At 44.2% G+C, this 27807-nt stretch overlaps 3 protein-coding genes across 4 annotated transcripts in view; 2 read left to right on the forward strand and 1 right to left on the reverse strand.

Annotated features, from left to right (window-relative positions):
* Positions 1-2158: 2158 nt before the first annotated feature.
* On the forward strand, positions 2159-20268 carry ciita (class II, major histocompatibility complex, transactivator). 2 transcript variants are annotated; one of them, XM_068708194.1, is made up of 22 exons: positions 2159-2832; positions 9172-9234; positions 10115-10162; positions 10287-10358; positions 10885-10989; positions 11178-11243; positions 11669-11716; positions 13799-14008; positions 14511-14561; positions 14771-14884; positions 14969-15028; positions 15132-15349; positions 15522-16867; positions 17099-17635; positions 17813-17992; positions 18108-18179; positions 18256-18336; positions 18435-18518; positions 18649-18732; positions 18827-18910; positions 19243-19326; positions 19728-20268. In XM_068708194.1, the coding sequence occupies exons 1-22, from the start codon at positions 2214-2216 to the stop codon at positions 19801-19803; spliced, it is 4302 nt and encodes a 1433-aa protein (XP_068564295.1). In that variant the 5' UTR covers positions 2159-2213; the 3' UTR covers positions 19804-20268. The 2 variants fall into 2 exon arrangements, with proteins under 2 accessions (XP_068564295.1, XP_068564296.1); XM_068708195.1 differs by lacking the exon at positions 2159-2832 and adding an exon at positions 4875-5060.
* A 2902-nt stretch (positions 20269-23170) lies between these two features.
* dexi (Dexi homolog (mouse)) lies at positions 23171-26296 on the reverse strand. Its single transcript, XM_068708196.1, has 4 exons — positions 26192-26296; positions 25300-25880; positions 24935-25061; positions 23171-23654 (listed from the first exon to the last, which is right to left on the reverse strand). The coding sequence occupies exon 2, from the start codon at positions 25749-25751 to the stop codon at positions 25482-25484; it is 270 nt and encodes an 89-aa protein (XP_068564297.1). The 5' UTR covers positions 25752-25880; positions 26192-26296; the 3' UTR covers positions 23171-23654; positions 24935-25061; positions 25300-25481.
* Positions 26297-26606: 310 nt separating this feature from the next.
* clec16a (C-type lectin domain containing 16A) overlaps positions 26607-27807 on the forward strand; it is a 34485-nt gene continuing 33284 nt past the window's right edge. The window contains exons 1-2 of the mRNA XM_068708197.1: positions 26607-26791; positions 27668-27796. Of these exons, the coding sequence (XP_068564298.1) occupies positions 26718-26791; positions 27668-27796 (203 nt within the window). The 5' untranslated portion in view covers positions 26607-26717. The remainder of the gene's footprint in view (positions 26792-27667; positions 27797-27807) is intronic.

The following is a 27807-nucleotide window of genomic DNA, read 5'->3' on the forward strand; positions in this document are numbered from 1 at the left end:
ATGGTGCATGATTAGAAAAATGTTTTCATACAAAACAATTTACCAATATTTGATTGAATTTAACTTTCTGTGATTAAATTATGTATTTGTAATAAACCGTTGTTTTAGACGCATTGTATTGTTATATACTTGCCTTAACTGATTTATAAAATTAAATACCAAACATCAATTAAAAGATGAATTAAGATAACCTTATCTTTGATATTGAAACCCGCACTTTGAGTATTTTAACAACATATTTCACACAGTGTTGGTGTACGTGGTGTGAACACAGTCCCCCTGGTTTAAGTCTTGCCACCATGTATGATTAGTGTGTGTTAGTGTGTGACTGAGTGTTTACGTAGCCATACAGGGTGGTAGTTCCTCTAGGGTTTACCAAAAAACACATGTGAAACTGCATCTGCATCCTGCTAATGGATACAACAACAGCCACGCAGAAACAGTGTTTCCCACACGTAGCTCTACTTTTATTTGATGCTTGTGTTGGTTGCGCTCTGTTGAGTTATAAAAGTATGAGGTTACCAAATATTAACAGTGGATTATATGGAATAATAACACATTAGTTCAGCTGCTTTAAGAAAACCTCTAAATGAACTATTCTTGACGAGAATGAGCACCGACTTTAACGAGCTGCCTTCCTGTTGTCAAAGGTGCTAAATTCTGAATTCTGAACGTTAATATACCAGCAAACGACTATTATCTGTGTATAGATGCACCGTTAATTGATGACCTCTTCTGTGGTGCAGGCCGCAGTGGCGATACCAAGGAAGTGAAGTAAGTGTTAATGGGAGGCATGGCAGTTGGCCATTCATTGTTTAGCCAAACCAGTTCTGTTCCCTAGAACAGACAACGGAGTGATGCAGGTTAGCTCACTGGAGGACAGAGAGCGCACCGTGTTCATCAATGCTCGGTGACATGTGAACAGCTGTCGTGTGTCTCTGACTGCAAAACTAAGTAAATGTGTGGAAGCGTTAAATCACGATGGGTCAACATGGGGGGATGGGGGAGGGGCTTTTAGTTGAGAAAAAGAAACAAAAGCATGTCCTCCATTGTTGTATTCTGACTCACAGGGAAACGATGACCCATCCAACCTGTTTTTGTTTTGTTTATTTTATTTTTTACGTTGCTCAGAAATAAGAAGCATTCAGAGAAAAGTATCATAAGCAATATATATATATATATATATATATATATAGAGAGAGAGAGAGAGAGAGAGAGAGTATTATTCTACTATATGAAAATATAATATATATAGTAATACATGTGATAATCAAGCATCTATAAATAAATGCCTACATGTGTAATTGTGTTGTTTTTATTAGTCATAGAAGTGCGTGGGGTGTGATACTGCACTTCAAATTATATGTGTGGACTGTTTGAATGAAAAAAAATGCAAAATATTCGGTGTCATGGGACAGAATGCGTTCTAGTTTGCTGAATAAACATCAGGGGTGATGCAGGAAGATTGATGAAAGTATCCGGCCCGAAGCTGAACGTGTATTCTCCTTCTGTACGCGTTAATCCAGCCTCACTTCCTAATGATACTGACGACATTAAAGTCTCATGCATTCCTAAACGGAGCGCTGAAACGAGTGTTCCAACACACCTCCCCCTCCAACCACACAAGCTCTTCCCTCTTTTAATGAGAACGTCTCCCGAACAAAATCATTGTGTAACCCTAAGATAAATGAATAACTAAAACTCAATTATCTCTAGTAGATGTCTCTTTTGTTGTTGTTTTAGACATCAGTGTCCCGGGAGCAGACGCCGTCGGCATGGCCCAGTTCGAGGAGGTTCTGAAGGGGTGCAGCTGGCTCTGACCTGGGCCTCTGCCTGCCGAGATCCGGGCCCTGCCGGGACGGTTTCGGTGGAGGAGCGGATCATCTCAGAGGCATCTGCACCAACTTAGCATCAGCGGATGAACCTGACGGCACCGGGTCCAGGTCAGAAAAACACTGAATGAACATCAAGTTATTGAGGGGGGGGGGGGTCAGGGCACCAGTGTTGGACGAACGCCGATAATATGTGATGACCCAATGCGGTCTCAGAGTAGACTATGAAATTGCAGAACTGAAGTGCAGAAGCCAGGAAGTGATAATGAAAGTGTGGATGAGGGGAATTTGGAGAATGAGAAGGAGTGGTTAGAACAGGTAGAGGAGGCGACTAGAGGGATAGCTGTCCCTCTGTGGCAGCACTGGGACAGAGGACGGAGGATGTTGCTGCCCCTGGTTCCTTGTATGACTCCCGGCTGTGCACCAACAGACAGTGAAGCACAATGCCCCGCTTTGAACATGGAAGAGGAAACGGAGCTCGCAATCGCTTGCAGGACATTAGATTTGTACGCTGACAACTTTAAATGTGTTACGGGCCTAAGCCTCTCGCTGGATACAGGAGGAGCACCGGAGGGCCTCTGTTTCTCCACAGACGACGGCGCGGAGACAACCTTTCTGAACGTGGATCGCTGCTCAACCTCCGAAGCGGGAAGAAGCGCCTCACCTGTTCAAGGCCGCGCCGCAACACGCGGGCTGGAGGGAAATCCGGACGGCTGCTGGGAGGCGGACACAGCGGAGGACCTGCTCTGTCTGATGAGAGAGGCGCAATGTGGCGCCGACGCAGGGTTTGCAGAAGACTTTGCGCATTTATTGTCTCCCTGTGCGCCGACGGACACTCACACCGACGCCCGAGACCACTGTTTTCACTCCAACGCACATCCCAGCGTGACGTTGGGCATCGCAGAAAACGGTTTCAGGGCTGCTTACGGTGCGAACACTTGCAGCGATGAGGATTCCCACGACAATGGAGAGGCTGAGGAGAGGGTGGAGACGCACTGGGGTAAGTCGGCGCACAATCATCATATCGTGTCCACTCTTGCCGTGTCTTTGTTTGTTTTCGTCTCCGTGATTTGCCTGGGGTTATACAGGAACACCGTCAGAAGCCTTTGATTTCATGGCTGTATGGGTGCTGAGAGAAAGGTCTCCAGGTGCTTTCCGCTTTCCCCATTGGTACTTTCCACTGCATGAGGTGGCAGGTCGTGTTTGTTTAGGAGTGTTCTAGGCTGATTGTATGGACAGGATTAGGTGGTTGTGGTGTGCCTCACTTTCACTTTTGATTTGAGTAATTCCCAGGCTGCTAATTATAAGGAAAAGAGGGTGCGCCCGTCCCACGCCGGCAACAAAGAAGAATGTATTTTTTTCGGCTGTTCAGGAGTGTAGGATGATGTCATGCAGACGATTTGATATTCATACTGTAGTTTTAGATAATCAAAAGTCACATCCCCTTGAATATTTCGCTCAATTTGAGCTCGAGCGGTGATCCATTGGAGGATTCGGACGGAGGGATTAAAGGGGGGGGGGGTCACATGGGCTCAAGGGTTCATGGTGGACTTCGTCGTGGGGGGGGGGGGGGGGGGGGGGGACCTGCTATCAGTGCAACACGACGCAAAGTTGAGGCAGAGAACGAGAATGTTGGGCCCAGAGGAGATTAGTTGAACGTAACGTAATTCAATTAATTAATTAATTTTCATGCACATGGGTGTTACCTGTTGTTATTATGAAGCCATTAGCATGTGGCGCATTCATGAATAAATGTGTCCTGTCCTGTGCCAAGTGCCGACTTTTGGGTTTGTGTTCCAGAGGAAGAACAAAAGGCGACGGCCTCTCACTCAACTTCGTAAGAATGGACGGCCATCACAAAGCCTTGAACGCCACCTCCCCTTCCTTTGTCTTTGCTTCCTCCCGCCTTTCGACTTTTACTCTTCCATTTCCCTTTTGGATGAAACGCCATATTTCCAAGTATCGACCGTGTGTGTGTGTGTGTGTGTGTGTGTGTGTGTGTGTGTGTGTGTGTGCGTGTACCCATACGCTGTTTTTGCCAGAAGGGTTTTAGACAGCGTCACTATGTGGAAAAACAGGTGTTAATGATTAGATGCCAACCTGTGTGGCAGCCCGGCACAATAATACATTGTTGAATCGGCAGAGAGAGAGAGAGAGAGAGAGAGAGAGAGAGAGAGAGAGAGAGAGAGAGAGAGCAGGTAAGAGGTACTGTTGATTTAGACTCCTCCAGCTTCCTTCAACGCACCACGATGTGAGAGTGTGTGTGTGTGCTGCCTTTCACTTGTTGACAGACGTCACACAGGGAATCAGCACATTTCAAAAAGAGCATCTATTCAATTTTTGCAATATTTGGAACAGAAAAGCGCCCTGCGAGGTAAAAGTGCTCCGCTAGCAGAACATGTATCAGAAAGAGGACCTCAGACGTAGAGGGAAGTGACGTGACAACATTAATAGTAGATGTAAAAGATAACCGAGACTTTTTTTTTGTATAATAACTGATTTGTATAATAACTGATCCGCGCCAGGAACACGTGGGGGAAAAAAGAAAAGGTGACTTTTGAGTCAGGTGCTGGCCGTCTTCACATGCAAAAGGGGAGGTTATTTTTCGGAAATGTGTGTCGCCGCTGGCTGGCTTGGTGGATTCAGGACCAAGACCAAAGAACCAAGACAAGTCCTGGAGAAGTCCAATGCATGGATTTGTAATGAAGTAAAAGGAAAGTACTGGAAGCCAGTTTAAACTCTGCACCTATTTGTCTCCCTGACCTCTAGTCTGGCCTGGTTTCTCTGATCAGTGTTAATTAGCAGCACCTGCATTTTGAGCGCGAGCTGTAAGTACAGTGTGCAGGAAGTTATTTAGGGTTTAGCTTTGACTCTGTGTTCAACTGATCCTTTAAAGGAGTGGCAGGGCTTTCGATTGTCTTCGCGATGGCAGTTATACACAAGGACCTAAACCGAAACCGCCTCCGGTGCCCCCCATCTATTCCCGCCACAGATTGGCACCGCTGGTGCGCCATCGGGTCAAAGTGAAAGTAAAACCCCCGTTTAATGTCAGACCGTTGTGCGCACCGACTGGAGCTATTATAAGGCGCATCAGAGAATGCGTGCTGCGTTTGAAGCACACAGCAGCACCTGAACAGTTTATTGCACCGCGGGAACAAAAAGAAGACGAAGCTTCAGAGCGGGAGTTCAGTGGACATGCTGAGCATCATCCAGAGAGGCGACAGGCAGGTAACTGTTCTCAGTATCCGAAGGTGCGACTCGGGCACGTGTGTACAAAGAAGGGCAGGAGACGATGTTCGGTCCTCTCTAAATAGTGTGTTGTGTACATGAGCTCCGTTGTGTAGTGATTTCAAGTTGTCCTACTGATGCGCAGTTTGATCAATGCTGTGCGTCATTTAGGTAATCCGAATTAAGGAAATGTGTTTTCTAAAAATGCATTTTACCATTTGATGTTTTATGCCTTTAAGTAACATTTTACCCCCAAAAAGATAATGCGTTTGATAGTCTTCTTTAAGCTGTGGTGTTTTTTATTTGTGCTTCCAAACGTTCAGGTGAAGTAAACTCTATGACGCATGTGTAAAGTGTCGCTACTGCAACATGTTTTGTATGCGCAAAATGGTGCTTTAGTTAATGAGAGGGCGTTGGCAGGTTAAGTTAGTGAAAACAGGGGTAAGTTAGTGAAAGCAGGGGTAAGTTAGTGAAAACAGGTTAAGTTAGTGAAAGCAGGGGTAAGTTGGTGAAAGCAGGTTAAGTTAGTGAAAGCAGGGGTAAGTTAGTGAAAGCAGGGGTAAGTTGGTGAAAGCGGAGTAAGTTAGTGAAAGCGGGGTAAGTTAGTGAAAGCAGGGGTAAGTTAGTGAAAGCGGGGTAAGTTGGTGAAAGCGGAGTAAGTTAGTGAAAGCGGGGTAAGTTAGTGAAAGCAGGGGTAAGTTAGTGAAAGCAGGTTAAGTTAGTGAAAGCAGGGGTAAGTTAGTGAAAGCAGGGGTAAGTTAGTGAAAGCAGGGGTAAGTTGGTGAAAGCGGAGTAAGTTAGTGAAAACAGGTTAAGTTAGTGAAAGCAGGTTAAGTTAGTGAAAGCAGGGGTAAGTTAGTGAAAGCAGGGGTAAGTTAGTGAAAGCAGGTTAAGTTAGTGAAAGCAGGGGTAAGTTAGTGAAAGCAGGTTAAGTTAGTGAAAGCAGGGGTAAGTTAGTGAAAGCAGGTTAAGTTAGTGAAAGCAGGGGTAAGTTAGTGAAAGCAGGGGTAAGTTGGTGAAAGCGGAGTAAGTTAGTGAAAGCAGGGGTAAGTTAGTGAAAGCAGGTTAAGTTAGTGAAAGCAGGGGTAAGTTGGTGAAAGCGGGGTAAGTTGGTGAAAGCGGGGTAAGTTGGTGAAAGCGGGGTAAGTTAGTGAAAGCGGAGTAAGTTAGTGAAAGCGGGGTAAGTTGGTGAAAGCGGGGTAAGTTAGTGAAAGCGGGGTAAGTTAGTGAAAGCAGGTTAAGTTAGTGAAAGCAGGGTAAGTTGGTGAAAGCAGGTTAAGTTAGTGAAAGCAGGTTATTTAGGGGGACTTCCAGGGAATGAAAAGAAAGCAAAGACTAAACGCATGCACAGTAGGCGATGTGTGGCCAGTGTGGCTATGTTCACTTATTCATGATCAAGATTCAGCAACACTCAAGGCTTTTTCTTTGTTTTTCCTTTTTTTCCTCACCTCGGCCATGTGTTGTGCAGCATGTAGTCTTGTTGTTATAGATGGGGTTGCTGTCACAGAGCTGATAATGTGTTTAATAAGTTGACCACTTCCTCATAGCTTCTTTTTTGTTGTTGTTGCGTGTTATCATGCTGCACCCACTGCTATCATTTCTTAAATTATGGACTAAAATGGCACCTGATGTATTATCGTCATCATTTACAGCACACAGCAAGTGCACACGATATGCTCGGCGCAACAGGAAACTTGGATATGGATTTTCAATATTTATTGGTTCACACTGAGTTGAAAGTCCACAGTTGATGCCACCAGTCTGTGTTCTGGCTGGAAGTCAGGGTTCTGGAGTGGTTTTGTATGGTAAGGGTGTGTGTGTGTGTGTGTGTGTGTGTGTGTGCGTGCGTGTGTGTGGCAGGAATTTTAACCACAACCTGCTAATACAATGTAACCTTACAGGTCGTCAAACAACATACCTGCCATTGTATTTGCCAGTCTGGCTGTGCCATCCTAAGCCTATCTTGGATTTCAAACGTTTTATGACTCAGATACAGGCGGCTACTTTTCTTCAAACGTTTCCTCAAGCGGAGCCTCTAGCGGGGCCTGAGGTTGGTGGTCCGACTAGAGGGTTGAGAAGTGATGGAGGGCACTAAACACAGTCGGACGGAGATGAAATGACCCCCGCACAGAAAGAGCAGTTCAGGTGCTTCTGGTGCTTGTTTAACCCCTCAGACGCCACCCGACTGAGGGGTTAAACATTCCATCAGAAGCACCTTTTTCCTGAATCTGCTTGTTTTCTGCTCCAAACACACAGGAACCGTCTATGCGCCAATTATAGGGAACTCCTAACTCCCTTTGTGGTCTTTCAGGCACCAGACTCTGTTGTTTTGTCCACCTACAACCCTTTCTGGATCGGGTCATCAGAAAATGTAGTGATTTATTGTGTCCAAAGTAGCTCAATGAGTCATCAAGACAAGCGTCTCAAACGGCTCGTTGGTGGTTTTGTCTCGTCCCCTGTCCAAGTTTCCAAGTTCAATTGACCCAGTTTGATAATGATCTCAAATATTTGTACAGCATCACAAACTCATCTGAAAGCCATCACCACCAGACGTGTGCCTGAGGAGCCTCGAAACTGAGACCGTCGTGTTCCCGACACATGTAGGCAACCCGGGGACACCTTCAGAACAGAGAGACCACTGAGTCACAACGCTACCCCCCTGTCTTTCATTTATGACTATAGCGTCGTGCACGTTTGACGTTTTAGTAAAAAGACGAAGAAAGCCATCCTTTTGATTCCTAAAAAGTGAACTTGAGAGAGAGCTCAGGGTAGGAGAAGCCTTTCAGCGTCCTGGACGGCTGCAGCGCCGAGACGGAGGCAGGCGTTCACGTTTTGCGATGACTGTGCAACACGCTGCAGCGTTGGTCACGATGAGTAATACGGTTTCTCTGTCCATCTGTGTGAATCAGAACAGGATTGTTCAGCTTAACTGTTGCTTTCTTGTCAACTGGAGTCCCCGAACACACGTTGCAGAACGCCGCGCGTTCCTCGATGAAGTGGTTCTAATTCCATATGTCATGTATTATTAGACTCCCAAACTCCCATTTAGTTATTGTTTTTCATTACTTGGTTTAATTTTGCATCTTAATTGCTACATGGCACATTGCTACATGACGTGTACAGTACATATGGTGTATGTAAAACTGTTTAAAAATAATAAGTAATGACCTCAGTGTGAAACAGGAGTGGCACTGTTCTCCTCCGTCAATCGAGGTCAAGGCCGTTTTATTTGTAGGCCCTCACGACATGTTCTGAACTCGCTATACTTTACGTTAGGATCCAGACTTCAACTTCAACAAGTGACGTTCAGACAAACGTGTTAAAGAAAACGAAACAATAAAACAAAAGAGAAGAAAAAGAAATACAAGAAACACACACACACACACACACACGCTCACACTCACACACTCACACTCACACTCACACACTCACACTCACACATCAAAATATAGTGCAGAAAACCACATCCCTTCGGTAGAGACACACACACACGCGCACAAGCACACACGTTGAATTGAGTGCTGATGATTGGTTGGTCTGATAATCTTTTGTGACGACCTTTGACCCCTTCAAACTGAAACATTGAGACGCAGACTTTATCGTCATTACCAACAATGACTCTTAACATTCATGTAAGTAGGGATGTTTCATTATGCGTTGCTCAATATGGGACTGTTTGCTAAAAAGGGTTATTCTCATTAATACTCCATATCACTTGGACTTGTTGTTTGCTGAATAGTAATATTATTTTTTGCATGTCGGTGACAGTAAAGTGGACAAACGGTTTGTGACTCAGAGGATTACATTTATCTTCTCATCCTTTGTGTATTCGAAGATAACAAGGACGGCAGCGTTTTCATTTCGAAATGAGGAAATTCTGAAACTTAAAGTGGGAACATGTGCAAAGCTTGATAAGATTTAAAAAAACAAAAACAAACACATTGTGGCTGCCAAAACGTGGACATCTCATCTGCTGCTGTCTGTGAGGACCCTATCAGTGCACACAGATCAAGAGGTTGCCTTCAGTTTAACACAGTACTCACGCAACTTCCCTACTCATGTGTCAATATGTTAATTTCCTTTTATGTGTGTGTTTGTGTGTGTGTGTCAGGTGTAAAGATGCAGGAATTGGATCAGGACCCGTTTATCTGTCCTTTCTTGGGAGATCTACCAGGTGAGTGCTGTTTGAGTTTGAATAACCCGACTAGACTCTAGAACATGGAGCAACGCGCTGCTTACATGGAAAGCTGCTGCTTTTGCCCCCATTGCGTGGAGCAGACCGTGTGTTTATCCCGATGACCTAATAAAAGAAATGCACCGCAAAGGGCAAGGAATACTGACGGAGCTTTAGAGGAAATATAGTTGAGTTTATTACGCCAGGGTCACCACCAAGCCACGGTCGCATTAACTGCAGCAATAGAGATCTTCATTATTGAAATAATCAAATCACTAATCCAATGGGCATGTTTGACATAACCGGATTAAGGAAAGCCACTTAAAAAAGATGGTCTAGGATCTGGGCTGGTTGGCTGAATGGGAACGAGTTTTTAAACATTTCTGGCGTTTAATATCTTGATTTTCTTATATTATCATTATATTATAATTGAGACATGCTGGATAAAGAAAAGCAGCCCCAGAAACAGACATTGTGAAACTTTCTTTTTTATTATTTTTTTTATTTATTTATTGCAAGACAAGAGACAATACATAGACATAACAACAAGAGGACGACAAGAACAGTGAGATACAAGACAGCAAACGTCATATAGTCAGTGTATGGAAGAACGGTGTGTGTGTGTGTGTGTGTGTGTGTGTGTGTGTGTGTGTGTGTGTGTGTGTGTGTGTGTGTGTGTGTGTGCGCCTGAGCCTTTTGAAATGAAAGAAAAAAAACCAAAAGAAAGTACATAAATGAGGGCAAATGACATAAATTACAAAATACAATGTCCGAAAAAAAATAAAATAATAAGAATTTCAACTTTCAACGATTCATTAGCAAATATTGAATGAAAGACATGAAAGACAACTCATAATAATGCTCATTATTTGTGTTTTAGATGATTTGTCTGAATTCATGAACGATGATTACCTCGGGAAGTTTATGGGTAAGTTGCAATCAAACTTTCCCTTTCATTTACAGTCTGCAGAATGTAATAACACCCTGAAGATAAACACACATATTCAAGTATGAACACAAAGGCGATCTATTGTCTGATTCCCTCTAAGCAGTTCCTGACCTCGACACCGATGTGCTCTTTGATGATCCGTGCTTGAATTGCGAGGATGAACTCAGCACCTGCTGTAAGGAGCTCTTCTTGTCATTGTTTTCATTTTACAACTGCTAACACATAACAAGCAATAAATCTAAGTAGAGGAGGAATATAAAAAACTTTTATTAGAGATTACAAAGTGTTAATCATAGAAGGCCACCGTCCATATCACATATAATTCATATATTTCCTTATTCGGTAAAATAACAATGCCGTTTGGCCATTTTAGCATTTTTGTCACCTTCCGTAAATGTGTGAATAGAAGTTTTCCGAGTGGGTTTTAATAAGATAAAAATAGATTTTTCTGTAAGACCCCAAACACCAAGGAAGTAAAGCCAATGCCAAAAAAAACAAAACCCAAAAGGGTAAAGAATTTATTTCCATGGTGATGTTTGAAGTTTTACCGTCTACCACTTCCTTTTTATAATCTGCAAGATGTTTGGAGAAACACGCTTCACTGCCCTGTTTTTCTGTTCACTACTGAAATGCATGAGAATAACCACCGTGTCTGTTAACTGCATCACTGACTCTTTTACTTCCTCTTTCAAACACTTCAGGTGCTCTTCCTGGGCCACCGGAGCTGCCCGGCCCAGACAGCCACCAGCAGGAGCAGATGGACGAAAATACAAGCAAAACAAATAACAGGAGAAAAAGACCCAGAGGTAGAAAACCGTCCACTAGCTAGAAGCTACTAACTGCAGTCTGCTCGGTCGTGTGAAAACCCTCCTGATCACTCCTTTGTCTTAGAAAACTTGACTTTAGGATTGCAGACACAACATTCTACAAGTAATGAATCCGTTGTACTTACTTGGAAAGTTGACATGTTTTATTTAAAATGTCTTCTCTCCAGTTCCCCGGTCATCACAGTGCACTGATGAGATCACACCATCGAGGCCAAAAAGACAAAGAGCAGCAGGTGACCTACCCAGACTGTTTGGTTTCTGTCGTGGCACATTAGCCTCATCCTGGGGCTAATGTTTAATAATTCTGCAAACCATCTCTCAAGCCGCCATTGGTTTCATCTACGTCCGTCTATTAGGAAAATCATTTAGCAGACTTTTGAAACATCACCGTGAACGTCAAGCGGGCATCAATGGTTTTCAACATCTGCAGAGTTTTCAAATGAATCTGTACTTAAAGTTAATCAGCATGCAACAACAATGTCATAATGGAAACCAATGGCCGCGTGGAGCAGCAGGAACATCTGGAACTGTGCAGCATTCGTTAGCAGAAATGCTAAGATGCTAAAACTTGCTAATACAATATTTTCCTTTAGGAAATTGGGTTCATATGAGGTTAGCTAAGAACCACGTTGTAATGTTGGTTCTTCAACTCTTGCAGGTCAACCAAAAACCAAAGTGGCACAGGCTGATCCGTCTGTCACTCAAGGTAAGTTTCTAATGTTCCTGCTGTAAACTGATGCAATTCTTAGGGGAACAGATAGACATTGTACATTTTTTGAAACATTTAAGCTTCTGAACACTCACCCACATATACACACTAACAACATCAACATATACTTCCACCGTCCCTCATAAACAACCACACAGAGCAAGTGCCTATGTTCTTCTATTGCAAACATGAGTTCTTGATCAGCCGTGTTTTTTGTCATTCAACTCCTTGCACATTTTTCTACGTTGAAATTCTGTTCAAACATCAAAACGTTCAGCTCAGTTAGGACATGTGTGCTGTTGCTTTATCATACGTAGTTTTAATAATTTTAGAAATATTCCACATTTTCTGGCAAAAGAAGGAAGAAATGTTCAGAATTTAAACATTTTACTGCATCTACTCATTAATACATTCACAGCTCCATAGCGTAACTGTATCTTAACAGGAAGCCCAGGATTATGCTTGTTTTTTCAAAATAAAGTCCACAACTCTCACTCTTTGTTAACAGGAAAAAAATCTCCATTTATACTCTTTCCACTTTTCCAACTCATTCATAGTCCTTCAACTGCTTCTTCATACAGAATAAACATTATACAGGTGCTGGTCATAAAATTAGAATATCATCAAAAAGTTGATTTATTTCACTAATTCCATTCAAAAAGTGAAACTTGTCTATTATATTCATTCATTACACACAGACTGATATATTTCAAATGTTTATTTCTTTTAATTTTGATGATTATAACTGACAACTAAGGAAAATCCCAAATTCAGTATCTCAGAAAATTAGAATATTGTGAAAAGGTTCAATATTGAAGACACCTGGTGCCACACTCTAATCAGCTAATTAACTCAAAACACTTGCAAAGGCCTTTAAATGGTCTCTCAGTCTAGTTCTGTAGGCTACACAATCATGGGGAGGACTGCTGACTTGACAGTTGTCCAAAAGACGACCATTGACAGCTTGCACAAGGAGGGCAAGACGCAAAAGGTCATTGCAAAAAGAGGCTGGCTGTTCACAGAGCTCTGTGTCCAAGCACATTAATAGAGAGGCCAAGGGAAGGAAAAGATGTGGTAGAAAAAAAGTGTACAAGCAATAGGGATAACTGCACCCTGGAGAGGATTGTGAAACAAAACCGATTCAGAAATGTGGGGGAGATTCAGAAAGAGTGGACTGCAGCTGGAGTCAGTGCTTCAAGAACCACTACTGCTTGGACACAGAGCTCTGTGAACAGCCAGCCTCTGTGTTTTGAGTTAATTAGCTGATTAGAGTGTGGCACCAGGTGTCTTCAATATTGAACCTTTTCACAATATTCTAATTTTCTGAGATACTGAATTTGGGATTTTCCTTAGTTGTCAGTTATAATCATCAAAATTAAAAGATATAACATTTGAAATATATCAGTCTGTGTGTAATGAATGAATATAATAGACAAGTTTCACTTTTTGAATGGAATTAGTGAAATAAATCAACTTTTTGATGATATTCTAATTTTATGACCAGCACCTGTACATTAGACTTAATAAATAAATAAATATATAAAGTGACATTTCACAACCAAGGCAAATCTTGTGAGGCTCGGGTAGAAACATTACACTCATGGGTTAAAGGGATGTTGGTTGGCTATGCTTGACTTGCCATTTGGATTGCAGTTCAAGAAACAGGAAGTTTAATTTTGAAGTCATCAGATTAAGTTGATAAACTGAAAGAAGAACTCTCACTTCACCCGGTTTCCTCCAGATCAGTTTTGGTGCTTTTTAAATATCCAATCTAGTTCTCAGTTTGATGACAACTATTCTCTTTCCAGATGAGTTGTTGACGATAACTTGCTGTACTCTGTTGTAAGTTCAGGGCTATTGGCCGCCTTTTGAGCACTGAGCTTTGATTTTTGAAGTCTGCTAAAGTGAAAGTTTTAGTCTCGACCACAAAATTGTTGAATCTAAATCCCTTGTTATTCACTTGGAACCTCAAATATCAGCTTGTTTTCTTTGTCCAATCTCAGTTTTTGATACGCTCAAGGTTAACAAAGCATGTCGGCGGAGAAAAGATAAAGATGTTGTCTCTGCTTCTTTTTGCAGGCACTGACACGGGGTCAGATCCGAGTTCGCCGGAGACGGCAGGCCTCTCCACCACTCCACCAAGAATCCTTCATCTCCATCCCTCCATTCAGTTTGTCCCCATCCCACAGGACACTCCAGCATATCAGGTTGTTCGGACACTGAGGCTCTCTCATCCGCTTATCAGACTTCCACTCCCCAATACAGCTGCTACACCGACTTACATATTGGGTGAGTGGAGTATTCACATATATGCATGCGATGCATTTGAGTCAATTAGATTGATTTTGAATATTGTTGAATATTTGGTCTCTGTTTGTAATAGCTGTATGTATCCAGTGGACTGCGGAGTCTCTCAAGGCTCAGTCCTTGGTCCTCTTTTGTTTAAAGCCCCGACCCCTTACCCACAAAAGGATTTGAACATTTCTAACTTTGGTGACTGTTAGTGGTTGTATTAAAAAAGGACACTGCCACTCACAGTAATGGATGCCAATCTGCCTGCAGTTAGCATGCTGGGATGAACCTCCCAGAAGATTTGTTGTGAATCTAATTCCACATCCTGAACTTCATTTGTGTTGTTTCGTGTTACTCTTTTACTATTAAATGTATTCTATAGCACTTAGTATATGAAATGTGTCAAACTAATTAACTTGCCTTGCCCCCTCATGTATGTATATGTGTTGAACATATGCTATATCAACAGTACATACTCTAACACTTGTTTCCTATACAGTTCCTGCTACCTCACCGCCCTTCAAACAGCAAGTGCCACCCCTCTCCCCGAGTGAGTAAAAAAGTCTTTAATCTGGGATGTGCACGCACATGTGTGCGTCTGCCGGTCTTTACCTCATGTGCATGTATGCAGAGATCTCATTCTGGTTCCACATGTACAGTTTGAGCTCTGCCTTTATGGCAGCGACATGGAAACCACTCTCTGCAGACTTCGGTATGTGTGAATGCAGGTTCTTAACAGTGCTTCTATTGTGTTCGTAGTGGACGGAGCGGTAGCGCCATTCCAAATGAGTTCAGCCCCACCCGGATCTCTGTCAAACACCGCTAGCAAAGCCATGTCTCCACCTTGTGCCTTACCCCTCTCCCCCAACAATGGTGAGAGCCAGTTACTCTCTGATTACTTTCTCCTTTGTAGAGTTGTCTCCATGATACAAAATACATTGGTTTGTTTCATTTCAGAGATGTCTACATGTAAGGAATCACCTCTTCCTCAGTCTCCCACAGTCCTTGATATTCCACGTACGTTACCTTACTCCTCTCTTCTGCTTTGATGTAAAAAAAACAAACACCTTGTATAAATCACGGAGAAGCAGGTTTAAATTCAGTTTTGTTTATTTTTCAGCGGTTGTAAAGGACTACATTCAGGAAGCCAAAGCACACATGAGTCAAACCTGCCAGGATATGGAGTCAGGCCTTAGACTGACTTCTCATTATGTAGATGTGCAAGTGAGCCAGAGAGAGATTTTCCGCTCTGGAAAGAACACCAACAAAGTCCTGGACAAGGAACTAGTCATCACGGGAGATACGGATCGGCAAAAAACCTTGTTGGGGCACATTCAGGTAAGAGTTTCGCTTTAATTCAGTCGTAAAAAACAGTCATGATCAAGTGCTTTTTGAACACAGCCGAGCTTAATGCTTTGAAGTATAAGATTTCTGATATGTTGATAAGACTAGTCAAATGGGTCAAGAACATTGCTGAAACCACTGACACGTTTGTCTTTTTTCACTCTAGATATTCGAAGGCTCAAATGGAGACAAACCCAAATGCTACATATTGCTACTCGGCAATGCCGGCATGGGGAAAACCACCCTTATCAGAAAACTGTGCCTTGACTGGTCCACAAACTGCATCCCACAGTTCGACTTTGTCTTCGTTTTAGACGGCAAAGCGCTCTCTTTGTCGGAATCGACCTACAGCCTTCAGACCCTTCTTTTAAACTTCTCCTCTTTTGCCTCTTCCTGCATGGACCCAGAGGCGGTGTACGCTCAAATTCTCGCAGCCCCTAAGCGCGTGCTCGTCATTTTTGATGGGTTCGACGAGTTGCGGGACTATGAATTTCTTCTCCAGACTCAAGAAAAAGACTTGATAACGTCATTGCAAAAAGACAGAAAAGCACAGAACTACACAGTAAGACAGTTGTATTCTGCCATCCTTCAGAGGGTCCTCCTTCCAGGCTGCACTCTTCTGCTCTCCACTCGACCGAGAGGCACTGCCAGCCAGCTGCTCAGGCGGACGGACAGTCTTTTGGAGGTGTGTGGCTTTAACCCCACAAACGTAGAGACATATTTATCCCAGTACTTCACTGATCCTGACCTCAGAGCACCTGCTTTGAGCTGCTTGAAAAGCTGCAGCTATCTACAACTCCTCTGTTTGAACCCTGGACTATGTCGGTTGGTCTGTTTGGTTTTGGAGCGGTGCAAAAGTTCGGAGGACCTGCCGAGAACTTTAACCGGGCTCTGTCATCAAGTGCTTCGTCTGAAACTGGAAAAGGACCGTAGTAGCACACTCCCGGAGGCTGAAACTCAATCAGAAGTGTCTGTGCAATCAGTAGAAAAACCACAGGCACAAATCTCAAGAAGTTCTCAAGTGAATAGGCATAAAAAAAACACTCGGACAAAGTCCAGAGCACTGGTTCGCACTCGCTCTCGTACCCAAAGCGAGAAAGAGGAAGATGACGTTGATGGGGAGGGAATGAAGAGTGCTGGCAGGGAAGTAGATAGAACAGAGAGAGAGTTGCTGTCCCAGCTGAGTTGTCTGGCCTGGAAGGGGGTCAAAGCAAACTCTTCCATTCTGCCCACAGAGCAGACCATATCTGCCAAACTCAAGGCGTTCGGCCTCAGGACGGGGCTCTTCTTCTCTTACCACCTGAGGACGAGGCAAGGTGCCTCAAGCGGTGAGAGAGAGGGAGGAGGAAGAGACGACAGAGAAGAAATAAGAACACGGAAGAATAGAGAAAAGAGGGGAAAGAAGGGGAGGACGTCTACTGAAGACGCCGATGCAAGTGATGACCACATCCTGTTGTGGGCCAACCCTTTCCTTCAGAGTTACCTGGCAGCGGTTCATCTGTCTCTGTCAAGGTAAAAGTTTCTTGAGTACTCAGAAGAAAATAGGCCTCAAGATTACATGAGATGTGGTTGATTGACAGCGTGAATTAAAGGCAGTTTTAAGGTTTTAATCAGGCATGATATCTCCTGTGCCCCTTGATTGAAAACACAAGAGCATATCCCTTTCCACTCCCAGCCTCCTTTCCTCTTTTACTTTCAGTGCTCTGGATTTCCCTGACTCTTTCTTACTTTCTGTTTCCCCAGGACCGTAACAGACCGCGCCTTCCTCCAGACCCTCCCTTTCCAGTCAGGCCAGAAGGAACGGCGGCGGCCTCAGAGGGAGGAGGTCGATCTCGCTCAGCGATTCGCGGTCGGTCTCCTGTTCCACAAAAAGACGGAGCTGCAGAGGCTTCACTCACACACAGAGACATCCTTCAGAGATATGGTGGCCGCCAAGCAGGCTTTGGTAACAAGACACTTTGAGGGGCTCTCCCACGGTGACCTGAGCCCCGCCCAGGTCCTGGAGGCTTGCCACTATGTTTATGAGGCGAGCTCCACGCATGGCGATGGTAGCAGAGACAGCGGCAGCGCGCGATTAGTCGCTCACCTGGCAGCGAATCTTCCAGAAGTCCTGACATTTCACGGAGTTCCACTGAAGCCGTCGGACGTGTTCGCTGTGCAGAACGTCCTCGAAACGGGCGGAACTGAAGGAAAACGGTTCTGTTTGGATCTGGAGGGTTCTGGGATACAGATTTCGGGGCTCAGAGCTCTGGTGGGGCTCGACAACATCAACACATATAGGTACTGGTTACAATGCACATCTCAAAAAAAGCAATAGCTTAGCGACGCTAATAAGGGTCTGTCAAGTTTGGGATCCAGAACATCCAAAGGGATGTGCATGGGGCTGTAGTATTACACCTTCATCAGTGTCCGCTGACATTTCAGTGACGCCAATGTCAACCCTTGGCTGTCTTCTAGGGCATGCATTGCTGATGTCATCACCTTATGGGAGCAGCTAGAGCACAGCGGCGAAGAAGTCCTCCTACAAGAGACGGTGTCCAAATTCAAGATCCATCCTCTGAAAGCCACACAGGTGTGCCACGTGGAGCACCTGGCAAAGCTGGTGAACATACATATGCACAAGAGGCTGTCGGACAGGTAACACACTACACACACACACACACAGAGACACACAAAGACACACACAGTGACACTTTTCAACATACAAACGTATGTGTCTGGCTTCTGAAGTGTGTGTTGTGTTTAATTGTAGTTCCAGCCAATCAGATTCCGTTCTGGCAGAGGGAGTACCGGCCGTCAAAGAGCTACACAAGCTGGAGTTTGAGTGAGTATAGCTCTGACATTTGAACTGACGGTGGTGGTGGTGGTGATGATGGTGATGACATTATCTTTCTCTGTAGGCTTGGTCCAGAAAAAGGTCCCCTGGCTCTTCCCAAGCTCTGGGAGCTCCTGCCAGGTCTACATAACCTACAGCACTTAGAGTAAATATGCACACCTGTACTTCTAGTTCGCTCTCTGTGTTTGTGTGTTTGTTTTTCCGAGTGTCCGACTGTCTCTCTCTCTCTCTTCTCTCCTTCAGTCTAGAGAACAGTAAGATAGGGGACAAAGGAGCAGAGAAATTGGCTGACGCTCTAGTGTCACATGGTTCCCTGGAGATACTCAAGTGAGTACAACATGTTCGACCCTCCTCCACTCAGGCAGGGATGGTGATGATGTACTGTGTGTGTGTGTGTGTGTGTGTGTGTGTGTGTGTGTGTGAAACAATGTGTTAACCCTCTACTTGTGGTTTCTAGTCTCTCACAGAATTGTATCGGAGACCAGGGGGTTCAAAAATTAGCAGCAACACTAAGGGATCTGCCCAAACTGCACTGTTTAAGGTATATATTACACACACACACACACACACACACACACACACACATATATACCGTGGACTCACTATAATTTCACCTTCCTCTTTTTTCTTTCCAGTCTCTACAGTAATGAGATTTCGGATGAAGGGGCAGAGAGCTTAGCAGCTGTCCTCCCACACGTGGCTTCGCTCACTGACCTGGAGTAAGACCGCTTTGATAACTTGTCGTCCTCATGTCCGACTCTTTAACAGATATCGCGTAGAAACACAGAGGAATACCTCTGTGTTTCTTTGCTGAGTGAGAAAATGTGCCGCATCTGTATTTTGTAGTGACTCTCATCAAACCCTCAACAGACAAGACATTGAAACACACACACACACACACACACACACACACACACACACACACACACACAAGAGGAACCAGTGAAATATGATTGGAAACATGTAAATGTTGATCAGCTGATCGGTTGGTCTGTAGTCACTCACATGTTGAAGAGACGTTTAAAGTGTAAACTTGTTTTCTGTTTGACAGCGTGAAGTTTAACAAGCTGACAGACGTTGGAGCGCAGAGTTTGGGAGCCAGTCTGAGAAACTGTAAAAAAATGAAGACTCTGAGGTGAGAAAACCCTGTGTGTGTGTGTGTGTGTGTGTGTGTACTTGTACAGCTATCTTTGGGAGGACCAATGTGAATTTGAGACATTCAGGGTCCTCACTTATGGACAGACCTTTAAAGGCTTGTTTGAGGGTTCAGACTTGGTTTTAAGGTTCAGGTTAGAATGAGCTTTAGGTTAAGGTAACGGTTGGGGTCAGGTATTGAGCTTTTTATCGTTAAAGGGAATGAGAGTGTCCTCACAAAGATAGAAGTACAAGGTTGTGTGTGTGTGTGTGTCCCGTTCCTCTTTTTTTAGGTTTAATAGCTCCACAACCACAACTAAAGACTTGTTGATGTTATTTAGGTTCCTTCACTTGCACGTCAGATTGCATCATACTATCTTTTTCCATCTCATTCCGTCACAGGATGTGGAACCAGTGCATCCCATACGGAGTGTTTGAGAGACTTAAGCAGCAGGACAACCGGATCCAGTCGCAGTAGAACGCTATGAAAACCTTGACATGGACTTCTTATCGTGTTTCTCATGCGTACATGTTCACACTACACAACACACACGAGAGAGAGAGAGAGAGACAGAGAGAGAGAGAGAACGCACTAAAACAAAACCCAAAATGGAAATATTCTCCGCTGCTTCATTCAACAGTTGATCTCGCCAGGTTCTCGCGCTACGAGGGAATAATTCAGCGTTACACGGTACTGCATGTGTGTACGGTACGGCTGCGTTGTGATGCTCGGTAGAGCTTCAGGAAGCACATTTGCACTGTGGTACTTGTCTTTAAGCTATCATCGATTTGTTTGCTGTCTGTTGTCAGGGCCTGCTGTTTGATGAGCGTCCTTCACTGTGTGACTTTAACCGTTTGCACTCCTTCTGTGGCTGTAAATGAGACATTGCTTAGCAATCACATGGCACTTTTGATGTAAATAAAACATTTCATGTTGTCACAAGGTACGTTATTTCCTTTCCTCTTTTCATTTCATATGTTTACCGAGTCCATCGGTTTATTACCAACGTATTTTCGCTTCCTTCCCAACAGCTTTCTGTTCTCTATTTTGATGCAAACTGACCTTTACATCGTTTTAGTGTCTGCAGCACTGACTTCATCATATTACTTTATTCATGTTCCCGCCGACGTGTTGCAGAGTGAGGGGCAGACCCAGTTGTGCTATCATGCTAAAACGGGTATCGTGAATACTTGGTTATCGCTTGTCACACACCTACCAGACAGGGAGGGTGTTGAGTTGCATTATGGGAAATGAAGGATCCGGTGCTTTGAGGGCGAGACAAATATCTGAGACTAAAAGTCAGGATATCTGAGGCCCGGATGCTTTTGATTTTGAAAATGATTGTATTATTTATATGTCCCCCACCATTATGGAAAAGGACTGCTGCAAAACACAAATAGATATCAGGTCACTTAAGGGCTCAAATATCAGAGAATCACACATTTAACTCAGGTTTAGATATTTAGACCTGGTTCCCCCAGACCTCCGAACCACCACCCATCTCACACCTTTGTTCGTCGGTTCAAATGAAAGAATTTTTTTTAACTTTAGATGTGAAATACTTCACACACTCTAGCTTCTTCTGTATGTTAATATTCAGTCGTATCTTGGTTGTGTAATTGATCTTAGAAACTGATACTTGTATTCTTCCTTCTTCGTGGATTAATGCTAAAGGCCTTAATATGTATGCACTTGTTTACGAGCCCTCTTAGAATTGAATTACAGTTCTATATTTGGTTAACGTGTGAATGGACAAAGCCACACTTGATTCTCAATAAACAGAAAAGGGAAATGGATTTATTCAAATGTGTTCCTCCATATTTAACTATTTGTGAAATAGTGTCACGCCTTGGTGAACTCCATGACTGCGTAACACATATCACTGGTATTATGTACCGGTGCAGCTCATCACAATATGTCATGTATATATATATATACACACACAGTTGTGTGAAAAAAGTGTTTGCCCCCTTTCTGATTTCTTATTTTTTTGCATGTTTGTCACACTTAAAATGTTTCAGATCTTCAAACAAATTTAAATATTAGACAAAGATAACACAAGTAAACACAAAATGCAGTTTCTAAATGAAGGTTTGTATTATTAAGGGGGAAAAAAAAAATACAAACCTACATGGCCCTGTGTGAAAAAGTGATTGCCCCCCCCCCCCTGTTAAAACATAAATGAACTGTGGTTTATCACATCTTTGGAAAGCTGAGTTCAATTTCTCTAAGCACACCCAGGCCTGATTACTGCCACACCTGTTCTCAATCAAGAAATCACTTAAATAGGACCCGCCTGACAAAGTGAGGTAGACCGAAAGAGCCTCAAAAGCTAGACATCATGCTGCGATCCAAAGACATTCAGGAACAAATGAGAACCGAAGTAATTGAGATCTAGCAGTCTGGAAAAGGTTACAAAGCCATTTCTAAAGCTTTGGGACTCCAGCGAACCACAGCGAGAGCCATTATCCACAAATGGCGAAAAACGTGGAGCAGTGGTGAACCTTCCCAGGAGTGGCCGGCCGACCGAAATTACCCCGAGAGCGCAGCGACGACTCCTCCAAGAGGTCACGAAAGACCCCAGAACAACGTCCGAAGAACTGCAGGCCTCACTCGCCTCAGTTAAGGTCAGTGTTCATGACTCCACCATAAGAGAGAGACTGGGCACAAATGGCCTGCATGGCAGAGTTCCAAGACGAAAGCCACTGCTGAGCAGAAAGAACATAAAGGCTCGTCTCAGTTTTGCCAGAGAACATCTTGATGATCCCCGAGACTTTTGGGAAAATATTCTGTGGACTGACGAGACAAAAGTTTAACTTTTTGGAAGGTGTGCGTCCCGTTACATCCGGCGTAAAACTGACACAGCATTTCATAAAAACATCATACCAACAGTCAAACGTGGTGGTTGTGGTGTGATGGTCTGGGGCTGTTTTGCTGCTTCAGGACCTGCAAGACTTGCTGTGGTAAATGGAACCCTGAATTCTGCTGTCTACCAAAAAAAAAATCCTGAAGGAGAATGTCCGGCCATCTGTTCGTGACCTCGAGCTGAAGCGCACTTGGGTTCTGCAGCAGGACAATGATCCAAAAAACACACACCAGCAAGTCCACCTCTGAACGGCTTAAGAAAAGCAAAATGAAGGTTTTTGGAGTGGCCTAGTCAAAGTCCTGACCTGAATCCAATTTGAGATGCTGTGGCGTGAGCTTAATGAGGCGCTTCATGCTCGAAAAACCATCCAATGTGGCTGAATTACAACAATTCTGCAAAGATGAATGGGCCAAAACACCTCCACAGCGCTGTGAAGGACTCATTGCCAGTTATCGCAAATTGCAGTTGTTGCTGCTAAGGGTGGCCCAACCAGTTATTAGGTTTAGGGGGCAATCACTTTTTCACACAGGGCCATGTAGGTTTGGATTTTTTTTTTTTTTTTTTTTTTTTTTTTTCCCCCCCCTTAATAAAAACCTTCTCTTAAAAACTGCATTTTGTGTTATCTTTGTCTAATATTTAAATTTGTTTGATCTGAAACATTTTAAGTGTGACAAACATGCAAAAAGATAAGAAACCAGGAAGGGGGCAAACACTTTTTCCACACAACTGTATATAGATGTAGGACATTATTGTCCTGGCATCCAGAGGACCGCCGGTAGCTTCCGCCACAGCTCCGATCGTTGTCGTCTGACGCCATCTTGTGGTCAAAATGTAAAGTGACACCGAACGAGCACATGTCAACAGTCTGAGAATCAGCATGTCCTACTTTAAAGAACTTCTGTCTACTGCAAGAGAATCAAAGCGCATCGAACACACATCTGAGACGACAAAGTAAGAGGCGGGAGGAAAACACAAAGCTGGCATTCGCTCAAAGTTTATTAAACACACATCGGAAAATAAATCTCTGTTACGATCCATAGCTTATTACAGAATGCGCATGTCTGCAAAGAAGCAGATGTGGAGGGGTGACGCGAGCGCTGGGCGAAGGCTGCGTGTAGACGGATCCGTCACGGTCCAGGTGGAGTCTCGCGGGGTCGATCGGAACCTTGACGAGCACAGCTGCAGCCGACACCAGTCTGTATACAAAACGAGTGTCCTCCACGTTTATCAGAACTCGGGCAGCGACTTTAATAGTTGTACTCGACTCATCGTACTGACGTCGCCGTTAACGCTCTCCACCTTTTTTCACAACACTTCATGAATATTAGCATCCTGAGCTTTTGTGTCACACCGGCAGCCTCGACCCAACGAGAAGAAACTATTTGGTTAACGGCAACCCTTAACGGACACTGGATGGACTCCAGTGTGAACTCTCTGTCTTGCGTGGCACAACGGATCGGGTCTAAAAAAAAAAAAAAAAAAAAGGTAAATCTCAGTCTGGTCCCTAAACTGTGTGGTCGTCAATGTCTGACCGAATCATTCACGCCACTGTTCTTGAGTTGCTACTAGACTAAAGCGTGTTTAGAGTATGAAACGTGCACGAGCAAATCTTTTTTTTTTCTTCGTCTCTACGACTTCAGTTATTTGGTGGACAACAACCACGTCGCTCTGATTATTGTGTTTGCTTATTCTGGTGCTGTGGAGGAAAAAAACAAACTGGTTCCTCTATTGCCTCTTATATATAAAAAAATTTTTTTTTTTAAAAATCAATATTTAGTCAGTTAGCTGGGCTGTAGGCGCTCTCCACCGACCTACAGTATGGACAGTACCTCCGAGGCTCACGCACGTCTTGTGTGGAATCGCCTCATTGCTTGAATCGTGTTTATTATTGCCACCAAGAATATACATCTTATTAACAGAATTCTAAAATCCATAAATAAACTGAACAGAAGGATGAAACAGAATCCCGTCAACTAAACCACTTCTATAAACACAACCAATGTCGTGCGTTGAGTCTGTTCTTCGTGTGTCCAACGCACATTTGAAACGAACATGAATGCAACAAATATGGGATAGAAAAAAAAAGATAAAAAGTCAAAATATGTGACGCACATCATCTGGGATTCTGGTTTCTTTTGACACTGAAAACACTTCGACACATTTTGGCCAGCTGTGCACACAGCTGTTAAACGTCTACGTGGAATAAATGACACGTGCAGAAGACCCCGATTACTAACGTGGTATAGATCATCAGAGGGCCTTACTGTATCAAAGAAATAACACGTTCTGCATTACAGTGAAGTGTGTCGGTTCTGATTTACAAGAGAGCTTGAAAAGATTAGGGCCTCTCCTCTATATCTCACAGTTTACCCAGAGTTCAGCTGTGCTCCTGAGAGCGCGTGTACGTCCCTGAAGCAGACGGGGGCGACCTCAGAAAGACACATTTTTCGGTTCCTGCACGGCCTGGGCAGAAAATGCCGAGTCACATCGGACTACTTTGTCTGAGTCATGCGCCACATCTCTGGTAACATTCGTCTCTCCTCCTCTCCCCCCCCCCCCCCCCCCATCCACAGGGAACAGCTGTCTCCTTCCACTTGAGAGCACACTGCGCTTCCTTTTTTTATTTTTTATCTTTCATTGTGTCCACAGCGAAGGACACAGATGCCAGCGCTGACCCCCCCCCCCCCCCCGTCATGGCGTGCGACCGGCCAATCGCGATCGGGACGGCAACAGCAGACTGACCCGACAGCTGAGCCGTTGTCGAGAGCTCTTCCTTCCTTCCTCCCACGGGACGAGCTCTGGTCATGTGGGCGGCGGTGCTGCATCTCTTCCTCAGGCTACCTTTGTTTTGAGCCCGGAGAACCTAGAGCTGTAAACAAAACAAAAAGACACAGATCATGACCAAAACATCTCTTATAGCTCATTATACAACATATCATAAAACAAGGGGGGAGCTTTAGGAATAAAAATCATATTTAAAAATCACCAAAACCTCTTTGGATCAGCTGCTCCCCATGTTTTTTTTGCTGTTAGCTCTGTGAGGGAACCGCTGGATCGTGTAGTGCAAGACCTAAAAAAACAAAACATGTCTCGTGCGCTCTGCTTACCTATTCACTGGTGTGTCTGTGTGAGGAAAAGGCAGCAACAAGCATCCGCTTTGAGGGACTTTTTCGCCACATGAATGACCGGGTGAGTGTCCACGCCGGTCCAGTCCGTCCCGGAACTCTGCATCTTCACCACCACCACCACCACCACTCGAATTTAGTTTTCTTCCTCCAGGACCGCCGTGTCACTCAAGATACCCCTCGAACACATCCAACTCCGTGTCCGTGTCATAAGGGACAGAGGCCGGATCGGACAGCACCCCGAGGTCCACCAGCGCCTGGTCCATATCCTCGGGAAGAAACACTATCCCCACATTCAGGACGATGTACTCCATTAGAAAGGCATAGTAGAGGATCAGGACGTTCACAAAGAACAGGCCCAGATAAAACATATATGGGAGTTCGTCCAACAGCGATTCTACCGAATCTAGCTGGGCATAAATCGGATGTGTCATAGAAAAGAAGGAGAGCCACGGTTTGTGTTGCGTTTGCGGGGGCCAGGATGTGGCGGAACCGGGAGTCGCTGGTGTCACCGCTAGAAGTCTCTCTGGGGGGATGGGGCGTCCATCTCGGCTCGTCCCGACCTGCAAACAGTGATTGAGAGGCAGCTTTTGAGTGCTAACGTATCTGCACGGTCCCGAAGAAAAAACGACAGCAACACAGGTAGACTTAGGGGCGGAGCATGCATAGCTAATAATAACCGGCGGACGAGATTAAAATAGCCCCGTTAGCTAGCTCTACGCATTCTTGACATTGGTCCTTCGGGTTTGCGGAATTCACGCCATGCCAGCTGGCTAGGGCTAAAAACAGTAGCATGCAATGCTAGCGTAAAACAAACGCGACCATTTCTATACGTTAAAAGTTATTTGGAGTGTTCGTGTATGCACAGCCGTACCGGGAAATACGAAACATCCACAAAGACACGCTTCTGCCGATGATTTCACAGCTAAACGTCCCTTCTAAACATGTTAGCCAACTACATCAAAACAGTCCTGACCACACGAAGCGTCATCGGAGGCATCGGCTGCTGATTGGCTCACCGCTTGTCAGGCTCGGTCGTGATTGGCCGCTGAGGTGTCGATCAGTTAAATAGCCCCTCGCGAGGACGTGTCGCCTGTTTTAACAGTCACTGCTTAACACAGGAAGTGACTGGTGTAGTTTTAGAACCACTCGCTTTCCAGGCTGTATCAAGGGTATATCAATGGGAGAAAACTACAACTCCCAGACAAACCGCTCACAATCGCTGTTACGCAATGACCCCTCCGCGCAGCTATCGCCGCCTATCACCTTCTGTTTGCTAAGTAGCTATCCATACGGGGAAAGTGGGTGTTATGTGTAGATGCGGACACTAACGTTAGCAAAAATAACGCGCCTGTCAAAACGTTACACCACTTAAAAAAAAAACTAAAAAAAACACCACCATGTTTGGCCGGTCACGGAGCTGGGTTGGAGGACCGGGGAAACCGAAAAACATCCATTCCTTGGACCATTTGAAGTGAGTAGCTAAGTATTCGATATGCTAACGTTAGCCTCTACGATTACCGGTTGAGAACGACAGTCAGCGTTATCATTAGCTTTGTTGTAAACGGATAGAACAACAACAGTTAACCGTAGCTGTCCAGTCAGCTAATGTAATGCATGTTTGTTGATCTGTTTTAAAAGGTAGTGTTGGACAGAAATGTGAGCTAACGTTAGCTGTTGAGTTAGCTCACAAGTGGAAAGCCACCCTAATACAAAATTGACACTGTAACGTTACATTTCTATCATGTTTTTTTTGGAAAATGAAGTCAGTATTGATCATAAACTGTCCATACAAGCGGGAAAATCTGCTCGGGTTGAAGTAGATGGAAGCTGTGCTCTCTGTTACTGATCCAGTACCATCTATCTATGTAACGTTACCAGTCAGGATGGAAGAACTTTTAAGATGTCCCATCACAACAGGTGCAACAAATTAACCGCAGAGTGAGGGAGATAATCCAGCTCAGTCTGCACACACACACACACACACACACACACACACACACACACACACACACACACACACACAGAAGAAAAAGTAGTCCAATCAGGCGAAATAAGTGAAAACACCTGTGTGGCTGTACAGTGTAGGGGCTTTAATTGGATTGCTATTACATTACACTGTTTGGAGATGATCCAAATAACTATAAATAACTATTTTTTTCTTTTCTTCTCTTACATCCAGATTTTATTTGAACATAGGTTGTTGTTGTTTTTTTACTACTCTGGCCTCCAGGCATGTATTCATATCACTTCAGTTTGTCTTTCTGCCGTTTTGCTTTAGAGATAGATTTGTACAAATCATTACCGAGCTGTGCTTTTACCCCCCCCCCCATTTATGTCGTTGCATCAGGTATATGTACCACGTCCTCACCAAAAACACCACGGTGACGGACCACAACCGAAACCTTCTCGTGGAGACCATCCGCTCCATCACAGAGATCCTCATCTGGGGGGACCAGAACGACAGCTCTGTGTTTGAGTAAGTACCAA

This window comes from Cebidichthys violaceus, unplaced genomic scaffold (assembly GCF_023349555.1).
Source record: "Cebidichthys violaceus isolate CVI_PGR_0920_01 unplaced genomic scaffold, fCebVio1.0.p SCAF_139, whole genome shotgun sequence".
Taxonomy (NCBI): domain Eukaryota; kingdom Metazoa; phylum Chordata; class Actinopteri; order Perciformes; family Stichaeidae; genus Cebidichthys; species Cebidichthys violaceus.